This window comes from Engystomops pustulosus, unplaced genomic scaffold, assembly GCF_040894005.1.
Source record: "Engystomops pustulosus unplaced genomic scaffold, aEngPut4.maternal MAT_SCAFFOLD_97, whole genome shotgun sequence".
Lineage (NCBI taxonomy): Eukaryota > Metazoa > Chordata > Amphibia > Anura > Leptodactylidae > Engystomops > Engystomops pustulosus.
The window spans coordinates 133,658-146,842 of NW_027284981.1; the positions used below are offsets into that span (position 1 = coordinate 133,658).

Consider the following 13,185-nt stretch of genomic DNA (forward strand, 5'->3'; position numbering starts at 1 on the left):
CCCCCAGAGACCCTGCACCACTACATCACCCCCCCCAGAGACCCTGCACCATACATCACCCCCCCCAGAGACCCTGCACCACACATCACCCCCCCCCAGAGACCCTGCACCATACATCACCCCCCCCAGAGACCCTGCACCATACATCACCCCCCCCAGAGACCCTGCACCACACATCCCCCCCCCAGAGACCCTGCACCATACATCACCCCCCCCCAGAGACCCTGCACCACACATCACCCCCCCCCAGAGACCCTGCACCATACATCACCCCCCCCCCCCAGAGACCCTGCACCATACATCACCCCCCCAGAGACCCTGCCATACATCACCCCCCAGGAGCCCTGCACCATACATTACCCCCCCCAGAGACCCTGCACCATACATCACCCCCCCCCAGAGACCCTGCACCATACATCACCCCCCCAGAGACCCTGCACCACAATCACCCCCCCCAGAGACCCTGCACCATACATCACCCCCCCCCCAGAGACCCTGCACCATACATCACCCCCCCCCCAGAGACCCTGCACCATACATCACCCCCCCCCCAGAGACCCTGCACCATACATCAGCCCCCCCCAGAGACCCTGCACCATACATCACCCCCCCCCAGAGACCCTGCACCATACATCACCCCCCCCCTGCACCATACATCACCCCCCCCCAGAGACCCTGCACCATACATCACCCCCCCCCCCCCAGAGACCCTGCACCATACATCACCCCCCCAGAGACCCTGCACCATACATCACCCCCCCCCTGCACCATACATCACCCCCCCCCCTGCACCCATACATTACCCCCCCCAGAGACCCTGCACCATACATCACCCCCCCCCCAGAGACCCTGCACCATACATCACCCCCCCCCCCAGAGACCCTGCACCATACATCACCCCCCCCAGAGACCCTGCACCATACATCACCCCCCCCAGAGACCCTGCACCATACATCACCCCCCCCCCTGCACCATACATCACCCCCCCCAGAGACCCTGCACCATACATCACCCCCCCCCAGAGACCCTGCACCATACATCACCCCCCCCCCAGAGACCCTGCACCATACATCACCCCCCCCCCCAGAGACCCTGCACCATACATCACCCCCCCCCCAGAGACCCTGCACCATACATCACCCCCCCCCCAGGGACCCTGCACCATACATCACCCCCCCCAGAGACCCTGCACCATACATCCCCCCCCCAGAGACCCTGCACCATACATCACCCCCCCAGAGACCCTGCACCATACATCACCCCCCCCAGAGACCCTGCACCATACATCCCCCCCCCAGAGACCCTGCACCATACATCCCCCCCCCAGAGACCCTGCACCATACATCACCCCCCCCCAGAGACCCTGCACCATACATCACCCCCCCAGAGACCCTGCATCCATACATCACCCCCCCCCAGAGACCCTGCACCATACATCACCCCCCCCCAGAGACCCTGCACCATACATCACTCCCCCCCAGAGACCCTGCACCATACATCACTCCCCCCCAGAGACCCTGCACCATACATCACCCCCCCCAGAGACCCTGCACCATACATCACCCCCCCCCAGAGACCCTGCACCATACATCACCCCCCCAGAGACCCTGCACCATACATCACCCCCCCCAGAGACCCTGCACCACACATCACCCCCCCCAGAGACCCTGCACCATACATCACCCCCCTGCACCATACATCACCCCCCCCTGCACCATACAATCACCCCCCCCAGAGACCCTGCACCACACATCACCCCCCCCCAGAGACCCTGCACCATACATCACCCCCCCAGAGCCCTGCACCATACATCACCCCCCCCAGAGACCCTGCACCATACACACCCCCCAGAGACCCTGCACCATACATCAGCCCCCCCCAGAGACCCTGCACCATACATCACCCCCCCCCAGAGACCCTGCACCATACATCACCCCCCCCCAGAGACCCTGCACCATACATCACCCCCCCCCAGAGACCCTGCACCATACATCACCCCCCCAGAGACCCTGCACCACACATCACCCCCCCCAGAGACCCTGCACCATACATCACCCCCCCCCAGAGACTCTGCACCATACATCCCCCCCCCCAGAGACCCTGCACCATACATCACCCCCCCCAGAGACCCTGCACCACACATCACCCCCCCCAGAGACCCTGCACCATACATCACCCCCCCCCTGCACCATACATCACCCCCCCCAGAGACCCTGCACCACACATCACCCCCCCCCCAGAGACCCTGCACCATACATCACCCCCCCCAGAGACCCTGCACCATACATCACCCCCCCCCAGAGACCCTGCACCATACATCACCCCCCCAGAGACCCTGCACCATACATCACCCCCCCCAGAGACCCTGCACCATACATCACCCCCCCTGCACCATACATCACCCCCCCCAGAGACCCTGCACCACACATCACCCCCCCCCAGAGACCCTGCACCATACATCACCCCCCCAGAGACCCTGCACCATACATCACCCCCCCCAGAGACCCTGCACCACACATCACCCCCCCCCAGAGACCCTGCACCATACATCACCCCCCCCCAGAGACCCTGCACCATACATCACCCCCCCCCAGAGACCCTGCACCACACATCACCCCCCCCAGAGACCCTGCACCATACATCACCCCCCCCCCCAGAGACCCTGCACCATACATCACCCCCCCCCCAGAGACCCTGCACCATACATCACCCCCCCCCAGAGACCCTGCACCGTACATCACCCCCCCCAGAGACCCTGCACCATACATCACCCCCCCCAGAGACCCTGCACCATACATCACCCCCCCAGAGACCCTGCACCATACATCACCCCCCCCCTGCACCATACATCACCCCCCCCCTGCACCATACATCACCCCCCCCAGAGACCCTGCACCATACATCACCCCCCCCCTGCACCATACATTACCCCCCCCAGAGACCCTGCACCATACATCACCCCCCCCCCAGAGACCCTGCACCACACATCACCCCCCCCCCCAGAGACCCTGCACCACACATCACCCCCCCCAGAGACCCTGCACCACACATCACCCCCCCAGAGACCCTGCACCATACATCACCCCCCCCCCCAGAGACCCTGCACCATACATCACCCCCCCCCCAGAGGCCCTGCACCACACATCACCCCCCCAGAGACCGTGCACCACACATCACCCCCCCCAGAGACCCTGCACCATACATCACCCCCCCCAGAGACCCTGCACCATACATCCCCCCCCCAGAGACCCTGCACCATACATCACCCCCCCCCAGAGACCCTGCACCACACATCACCCCCCCCCAGAGACCCTGCACCATACATCCCCCCCCCAGAGACCCTGCACCATACATCACCCCCCCCCAGAGACCCTGCACCACACATCACCCCCCCCAGAGACCCTGCACCATACATCACCCCCCCCAGAGACCCTGCACCATACATCACCCCCCCCAGAGACCCTGCACCATACATCACCCCCCCCCAGAGACCCTGCACCATACATCACCCCCCCCCTGCACCATACATCACCCCCCCCCAGAGACCCTGCACCATACATCACCCCCCCCCAGAGACCCTGCACCATACATCACCCCCCCCAGAGACCCTGCACCATACATCACCCCCCCAGAGACCCTGCACCATACATCACCCCCCCCCAGAGACCCTGCACCATACATCACCCCCCCCCCGAGACCCTGCACCATACATCCCCCCCCCAGAGACCCTGCACCATACATCACCCCCCCCCCGCACCATACATCACCCCCCCCCCCCCGCACCATACATCCCCCCCCCCTGCACCATACATCACCCCCATGTACCATGATAGAAGTCTGGGAACATGCGTCTGATCTGTCCGTGTGTCTGGGCCAGGATACTGTATCGGGCCGGATCTGAAGAACATGATGGATGAGGTCATTAGGGTCCGGGCTGGAAGGGTCACAGCGGTGTACCCCAAACTTCCTGTATCTGGGAGCGGTAACTCTCTTACCAGGGTCATAGGAAAAAGCTATCCTGTGCCCCCAATCCCCATATCTAACCCCAACCCATATAATGCCCCTTCACTGCAGCTGCCCCTTCTATAATGCCCCTTCACTGCTAGCTGCCCCTTCTATAATGCCCCTTCACTGCAGCTGCCCCTTAACTGCAGCTGCCCCCTGCCCCTTCTATAATGCCCCTTCACTGCAGCTGCCCTTCTATAATGCCCCTTCACTGCAGCTGCCCCTTCTATAATGTCCCTTTACTACAGCTGCCCCTTCACTGCAGCTGCCCCTTCTATAATGCCCCTTCACTGCAGCTGCCCCTTCTATAATGCCCCTTTACTACAGCTGCCCCTTTATTGCAGCTGCCCCTTCTATAATGCCCCTTCACTGCAGCTGCCCCTTCTATAATGCCCCTTCACTGCAGCTGCCCCTTCTATAATGTCCCTTTACTACAGCTGCCCCTTCACTGCAGCTGCCCCTTCTATAATGCCCCTTCACTGCAGCTGCCCCTTCTATAATGCCCCTTCACTGCAGCTGCCCCTTCACTGCAGCTGCCCCTTCTATAATGCCCCTTTACTACAGCTGCCCTTTATTGCAGCTGCCCCTTCTATAATGCCCTTCACTGCAGCTGCCCCTTCTATAATGCCCCTTTACCTACAGCTGCCCCTTTATTGCAGCTGCCCCTTCTATAATGCCCCTTCACTGCAGCTGCCCCTTCACTGCAGCTGCCCCTTCTATAATGCCCCTTTACTACAGCTGCCCCTTTATTGCAGCTGCCCCTTCTATAATGCCCCTTTACTACAGCTGCCCCTTTATTGCAGCTGCCCCTTCTATAATGCCCCTTCACTGCAGCTGCCCCTTCTATAATGCCCCTTTACTACAGCTGCCCCTTTATTGCAGCTGCCCCTTCTATAATGCCCCTTTACTACAGCTGCCCCTTTATTGCAGCTGCCCCTTCTATAATGCCCCTTCACTGCAGCTGCCCCTTCTATAATGCCCCTTTACTACAGCTGCCCCTTTATTGCAGCTGCCCCTTCTATAATGCCCCTTCACTGCAGCTGCCCCTTCTATAATGCCCCTTTACTACAGCTGCCCCTTCACTGACAGCTGCCCCTTCTATAATGCCCCTTCACTGCAGCTGCCCCTTCTATTAATGCCCCTTTACTACAGCTGCCCCTTTATTGCAGCTGCCCCTTCTATAATGCCCCTTCACTGCAGCTGCCCCTTCTATAATGCCCCTTTACTACAGCTGCCCCTTCACTGCAGCTGCCCCTTCTATAATGCCCCTTCACTGCTGCTGCCCCTTCTATAATGCCCCTTTACTACAGCTGCCCCTTTATTGCAGCTGCCCCTTCTATAATGCCCCTTTACTACAGCTGCCCCTTTACTACAGCTGCCCCTTCTATAATGCCCCTTTACTACAGCTGCCCCTTCTATAATGCCCCTTTACTACAGCTGCCCCTTTACTACAGCTGCCCTTCTATAATGCCCCTTCACTGCAGCTGCCCCTTCTATAATGTCCCTTTACTACAGCTGCCCCTTCTATAATGCCCCTTTACTACAGCTGCCCCTTTATTGCAGCTGCCCCTTCTATAATGTCCCTTTACTACAGCTGCCCCTTCTATAATGCCCCTTTACTACAGCTGCCCCTTTATTGCAGCTGCCCCTTCTATAATGCCCCTTCACTGCAGCTGCCCCTTCTATAATGCCCCTTTATTGCAGCTGCCCTTCACTGCAGCTGCCCCTTCTATAATGCCCCTTCACTGCTGCTGCCCCTTCTATAATGCCCCTTTACTACAGCTGCCCCTTTATTGCAGCTGCCCCTTCACTGCCAGCTGCCCCTTCTATAATGTCCCTTTACTACAGCCTGCCCCTTCTATAATGCCCCTTCACTGCAGCTGCCCCTTCTATAATGCCCCTTCACTGCAGCTGCCCCTTCTATAATGTCCCTTTACTACCAGCTGCCCTTCTATAATGCCCCTTTACTACAGCTGCCCCTTCTATAATGTCCCTTTACTACAGCTGCCCCTTCTATAATGCCCCTTCACTGCAGCTGCCCCTTCTATAATGTCCCTTTACTACAGCTGCCCCTTCTATAATGCCCCTTCACTGCAGCTGCCCCTTCTATAATGTCCCTTTACTACAGCTGCCCCTTCACTGCAGCTGCCCCTTCTATAATGCCCCTTCACTGCAACGTCCCCCGCAGTGCTGCCCCCTAGATAATGCCCCCAGCAGTGTCCCCCATAGAAATATTAAACTCTTGCCCCCGGCGCTCCTATTCCCCCCGCGGCTCCTCAGGCTCCGGGCAGAGGCACATCTTACCCGCTATGACCCGGCCTCTGAGGAGCCGTGGGGGGAGGAGCCAGTACACCGGGTTTTCCTGTGCAGAATCTCAGCGTGGACCACGGAGCAGATAACATCAGCGCTGCACGCGCTCTCATGTAACACGACTGCGAGACGCCCTGCAGCAAGGAGAGAGACATTACAGGAGCCCCACCCAGAGCACTCACCCGTGTCCCTCCTCCACCCCGGCCCCACGCTCACCCGTGTCCCTCCTCCACCCCGGCCCCACGCTCACCCGTGTCCCTCCTCCACCCCGGCCCCACGCTCACCCGTGTCCCTCCTCCACCCCGGCCCCACGCTCACCCGTGTCCCTCCTCCACCCCGGCCCCACGCTCACCCGTGTCCCTCCTCCACCCCGGCCCCACGCTCACCCGTGCCCCTCCTCCACCCCGGCCCCCACTCACCAGTGTCCCTCCTCCACCCCGGCCCCCACTCACCCGTGTCCCTCCTCCACCCCGGCCCCCACTCACCCGTGTCCCTCCTCCACCCCGGCCCCCACTCACCCGTGTCCCTCCTCCACCCCGGCCCCCACTCACCCGTGTCCCTCCTCCACCCCGGCCCCCACTCACCCGTGTCCCTCCTCCACCCCGGCCCCCACTCACCCGTGTCCCTCCTCCACCCCGGCCCCCACGCTCACCCGTGTCCCTCCTCCACCCCGGCCCCCACGCTCACCCGTGTCCCTCCTCCACCCCGGCCCCCACGCTCACCCGTGTCCCTCCTCCACCCCGGCCCCACGCTCACCCGTGTCCCTCCTCCACCCCGGCCCCACGCTCACCCGTGTCCTCCTGCACCCCAGCCCACACTCACCCGTGTCCTCCTCTACCCCAGCCCCCACTCACCTGTGTCCTCCTCTACCCCAGCCCCCACTCACCTGTGTCCTCCTCTACCCCAGCCCTCACTCACCTGTGTCCTCCTCTACCCCAGCCCCCACTCACCTGTGTCCTCATCCACCCCAGCCCCCACTCACCCGTGTCCTCATCCACCCCAGCCCCCACTCACCCGTGTCCCTCCTCCACCCCAGAAGATAAAGAGAATCATTCTCCTTCTTCAGAAGATCCAGCTCCGAGACACTGAGACAGAAAGAGACAGTCAGCAACTGCAGACATCCTCCCCCTGACAGTGACAGTCATGACACTACCTGGAGATCACTGCACTCAGGGGGACCCCGACATCCACAGAGACCTTCGAGCCGAGACCTAGGACAAGACATCATCATTAATCACCAGAAGGTGCACAGACCATAGACCCCCCCCCCCCCAGTGCACAGACCATAGACCCCCCCCAGTGCACAGACCCCACCCCCAGTGCACAGATCATAGACCCCACCCCCAGTGCACAGACCATAGACCCCCCCCCCCCCCCCCAGTGCACAGACCATAGACCCCCCCCCCAGTGCACAGACCATAGACCCCCCCCCCCCAGTGCACAGACCATAGACCCCCCCCCCCAGTGCACAGACCATAGACCCCCCCCCAGTGCACAGACCATAGACCCCCCCCCCCCAGTGCACAGACCATAGACCCCCCCCCCCAGTGCACAGACCATAGACCCCCCCCCAGTGCAAAGACCCCACCCCCAGTGCACAGAACATAGACCCCCCAGTGCACAGACCATAGACCCCTCCCCCAGTGCACAGACCATAGACCCCTCCCCCAGTGCACAGACCATAGACCCCCCCAGTGCACAGACCATAGACCCCTCCCCCAGTGCACCGAACACTGTGGTGCCACCCACCTGGTAACAGCGGCTCCTTGGGGTTTGCTTCTGACGGGGTTAGGATCCGTCCCTCAAGTAGGAAATGATCCAGTACTATGCTGAGCCGTGACTGGTTAAGGGTCTCCATGACAACAGAACGGACAGCTCGATAATTTGCATAAAGGTGAAGACAAGTTAGAAAAGGAAGAGGAGGTAGGTTCCCCTGGAAACAGAAGAGAGATAAGTCACCTACTTCTAGATGTCTCCAGGATCCATCCTCTCACCTGCCGACCTCTTCACCCAGCAGCAAACAACATGTGCACCCATGGGGGGAGGGGGGGCTATGGTTTGGGCACTGGTAACACTGTGGACCCATGGAGGGGTGTCTATGGTTTGGGCACTGGTAACACTGTGGACCCATGGAGGGGGGGGGGGGTCTATGGTTTGGGCACTGGTAACACTGTGGACCCATGGAGGGGGGGGGTCCTATAGTTTGGGCACTGGTAACACTGTGGACCCATGGAGGGGGGGTCTATGGTTTGGGCACTGGGGACGCTGAGGTCTTATGGGGGGGGGGGGTCTATGGCTTGGCCACTGGTAACACTGTGGACCCATGGAGGGGGGTCTATGGTTTGGGCACTGGGGACGCTGAGGTCTTATGGGGGGGGGGTCTATGGCTTGGGCACTGGTGACACTGTGGACCCATGGGGGGGGGTCTATGGTTTGGGCACTGGGGACGCTGTGGACCCATGGGGGGGTCTATGGTTTGGGCACTGGTAACACTGTGGACCCATGGGGGCGGTCTATGGTTTGGGCACTGGGCACGCTGAGGTCTTATGGGGGGGGGGGGTCTATGTCTTGGGCTCTGGTGACGCTGAGGACCCATGGGGGGGGGGGGTCTATGGTTTGGGCACTGGGGACGCTGAGGTCTTATGGGGGGGGGGTCTATGGCTTGGGCACTGGCGACACTGTGGACCCATGGGGGGGGGGGTCTATGGTTTGGGCACTGGGGACGCTGTGGACCCATGGGGGGGGTCTATGGTTTGGGCACTGGGGACGCTGTGGACCCATGGGGGGGGTCTATGGTTTGGGCACTGGGGACGCTGTGGACCCATGGGGGGGGTCTATGGTTTGGGCACTGGGGACGCTGTGGACCCATGGGGGGGGGGGGGTCTATGGTTTGGGCACTGGGGACGCTGAGGTCTTATGGGGGGGGGGGGGGGGGGGGGAGAATCTATAGGTAACTGAGAAGTTTATATTCCACAACATACAACTCACCAGAAACTGTCAGACACCAAAGGGACCACCAGGAGGCTGACGAGCAGACCAGCTAGATTCACCAGCGTCTCCTGCAAGAGACAGCAGACAGTCTGGGGTGTGTCACAGCGATGGCGCCTCCCCCAGGAGGACTGCACCAGTCAGGGGTGTGTCACAGCGATGGCGCCTCCCCCAGGAGGAACTGCACCAGTCAGGGGTGTGTCACAGTGATGGCGCCTCCCCCAGGAGGACTGCACCAGTCAGGGGTGTGTCACAGCGATGGCGCCTCCCCCAGGAGGAACTGCACCAGTCAGGGGTGTGTCACAGCAATGGCGCCTCCCCCAGGAGGAACTGCACCAGTCAGGGGTGTGTCACAGCAATGGCGCCTCCCCCAGGAGGAACTGCACCAGTCAGGGGTGTGTCACAGCTATGGCGCCTCCCCCAGGAGGACTGCACCAGTCAGGGGTGTGTCACAGCAATGGCGCCTCCCCCAGGAGGACTGAACCAGTCAGGGGTGTGTCACAGCGATGGCGCCTCCCCCAGGAGGACTGCACCAGTCAGGGGTGTGTCACAGCGATGGCGCCTCCCCCAGGAGGGACTGCACCAGTCAGGGGTGTGTCACAGCGATGGCGCCTCCCCCAGGAGGGTGTGTGCGTTCTCACCTGGCTCCCATCCTTGGCGCACACGTCGGCCATGTTGTCTCTCCGGGCTTGGTGCACAGTCAGCGCTGCTCGTGTGGCCCCTCCGGCCACTCCCACAATGCACTGGAGGAAAACAAAGCTGCTGCATCACAGCAGAAAGAAGCGGGCGTGGCTGGGGGCGGGGGCACTTACCTTAAACACCCCGGCCATGCACACAGTCAGAGTGAAGCATGATGGGAAGACAGGAGCCAAGATCTCCATGAATATCGCCACGTCGTTTAACACGTCAGCAAAGAGCCTGTAGGCAGACGGGGCGATAAAAAGTGAGGGGAGGAGCTTAAGGTGACCGCGCCTGGCCATTATGGTACTTATAGTCCTCATTGTCCGTGAACAAAAGAAATTCTATTTCCTACGGTCGTGCCCTTTGACCTTCTTAATATTTCTTAATATTTTATGATAGTCCTGAAGAAACGCGCTTCGAATGTGACCTTGCACCCCTCCCCTCTCCCCAGACTACGAGGGCAGAAGCTTCTCACTGCTTGGAAGAGGGAAATCAGCAAATCTCAGGGATCGTACCCTCTTGTATGGAGAGGACACAGGACCCCCGGGGCCACCACTCATTACAATAGGCTCTTGTATGGAGAGGACACAGGACCCCCGGGGCCACCACTCATTACAATAGGCTCCTGTATGGAGAGGACACAGGACCCGAGGCCACCACTCATTACAATAGGCTCCTGTATGGAGAGGACACAGGACCCGGGGCCAGCACTCATTACAATAGGCTCCTGTATGGAGAGGACACAGGACCCGGGGCCAGCACTCATTACAATAGGCTCCTGTATGGAGAGGACACAGGACCCCCGGGGCCACCACTCATTACAATAGGCTCCTGTATGGAGAGGACACAGGACCCCCGGGGCCAGCACTCATTACAATAGGCTCCTGTATGGAGAGGACACAGGACCCCCAGGGCCACCACTCATTACAATAGGCTCCTGTATGGAGAGGACACAGGACCCGGGGCCACCACTCATTACAGTAGGCTCCTGTATGGAGAGGACACAGGACCCAGGGCCACCACTCATTACAATAGGCTCCTGTATGGAGAGGACACAGGACCCGAGGCCACCACTCATTACAATAGGCTCTTGTATGGAGAGGACACAGGACCCCCGGGGCCACCACTCATTACAATAGGCTCCTGTATGGAGAGGACACAGGACCCGGGGCCACCACTCATTACAGTAGGCTCCTGTATGGAGAGGACACAGGACCCGGGGCCACCACTCATTACAATAGGCTCCTGTATGGAGAGGACACAGGACCCGAGGCCACCACTCATTACAATAGGCTCTTGTATGGAGAGGACACAGGACCCCCGGGGCCACCACTCATTACAATAGGCTCCTGTATGGAGAGGACACAGGACCCGAGGCCACCACTCATTACAATAGGCTCCTGTATGGAGAGGACACAGGACCCCCGGGGCCACCACTCATTACAATAGGCTCCTTGTATGGAGAGGACACAGGACCCCCGGGGCCACCACTCATTACAATAGGCTCCTGTATGGAGAGGACACAGGACCCGAGGCCACCACTCATTACAATAGGCTCCTGTATGGAGAGGACACAGGACCCCCGGGGCCACCACTCATTACAATAGGCTCCTGTATGGAGAGGACACAGGACCCCCGGGGCCACCACTCATTACAATAGGCTCCTGTATGGAGAGGACACAGGACCCCCAGGGCCACCACTCATTACAATAGGCTCCTGTATGGAGAGGACACAGGACCCCCGAGGCCACCACTCATTACAATAGGCTCTTGTATGGAGAGGACACAGGACCCCCGGGGCCACCACTCATTACAATAGGCTCCTGTATGGAGAGGACACAGGACCCGAGGCCACCACTCATTACAATAGGCTCCTGTATGGAGAGGACACAGGACCCCCGGGGCCACCACTCATTACAATAGGCTCCTGTATGGAGAGGACACAGGACCCCCGGGGCCACCACTCATTACAATAGGCTCCTGTATGGAGAGGACACAGGACCCCCAGGGCCACCACTCATTACAATAGGCTCCTGTATGGTGAGGACACAGGACCCCCAGGGCCACCACTCCCTGCAATAGGCTCCTGTATGGAGAGGACACAGGACCCGGGGCCACCACTCATTACAATAGGCTCCTGTATGGAGAGGACACAGGACCCCCGGGTCACCACTCATTACAATAGGCTCCTGTATGGAGAGGACACAGGACCCCCGGGTCAGCACTCATTACAATAGGCTCCTGTATGGAGAGGACACAGGACCCGGGGCCACCACTCATTACAATAGGCTCCTGTATGGAGAGGACACAGGACCCGAGGCCACCACTCATTACAATAGGCTCCTGTATGGAGAGGACACAGGACCCCCGGGTCACCACTCATTACAATAGGCTCCTGTATGGAGAGGACACAGGACCCGAGGCCACCACTCATTACAATAGGCTCCTGTATGGAGAGGACACAGGACCCGGGGCCACCACTCATTACAATAGGCTCCTGTATGGAGAGGACACAGGACCCGAGGCCACCACTCATTACAATAGGCTCCTGTATGGAGAGGACACAGGACCCGAGGCCACCACTCATTACAATAGGCTCCTGTATGGAGAGGACACAGGACCCGGGGCCACCACTCATTACAATAGGCTCCTGTATGGAGAGGACACAGGACCCGAGGCCACCACTCATTACAATAGGCTCCTGTATGGAGAGGACACAGGACCCGAGGCCACCACTCATTACAATAGGCTCCTGTATGGAGAGGACACAGGACCCCCGGGTCACCACTCATTACAATAGGCTCCTGTATGGAGAGGACACAGGACCCGAGGCCACCACTCATTACAATAGGCTCCTGTATGGAGAGGACACAGGACCCGGGGCCACCACTCATTACAATAGGCTCCTGTATGGAGAGGACACAGGACCCGAGGCCACCACTCATTACAATAGGCTCCTGTATGGAGAGGACACAGGACCCGAGGCCACCACTCATTACAATAGGCTCCTGTATGGAGAGGACACAGGACCCGGGGCCACCACTCATTACAATAGGCTCCTGTATGGAGAGGACACAGGACCCGAGGCCACCACTCATTACAATAGGCTCCTGTATGGAGAGGACACAGGACCCGAGGCCACCACTCATTACAATAGGCTCCTGTATGGAGAGGACACAGGACCCCCAGGGCCACCACTCA

At 60.2% G+C, this 13,185-nt stretch overlaps 1 protein-coding gene across 1 annotated transcript in view; it reads right to left on the reverse strand.

Annotated features, from left to right (window-relative positions):
• RUSF1 (RUS family member 1) overlaps positions 1 to 13,185 on the reverse strand; it is a 65,708-nt gene that overhangs the window by 10,335 nt on the left and 42,188 nt on the right. Inside the window, 9 exon segments of the mRNA XM_072131590.1 lie at positions 3,826 to 3,897; positions 6,351 to 6,449; positions 7,330 to 7,400; positions 7,469 to 7,526; positions 8,065 to 8,226; positions 8,229 to 8,248; positions 9,304 to 9,374; positions 9,945 to 10,046; positions 10,116 to 10,221. Coding sequence (XP_071987691.1) covers positions 3,826 to 3,897; positions 6,351 to 6,449; positions 7,330 to 7,400; positions 7,469 to 7,526; positions 8,065 to 8,226; positions 8,229 to 8,248; positions 9,304 to 9,374; positions 9,945 to 10,046; positions 10,116 to 10,221 — 761 coding nt within the window.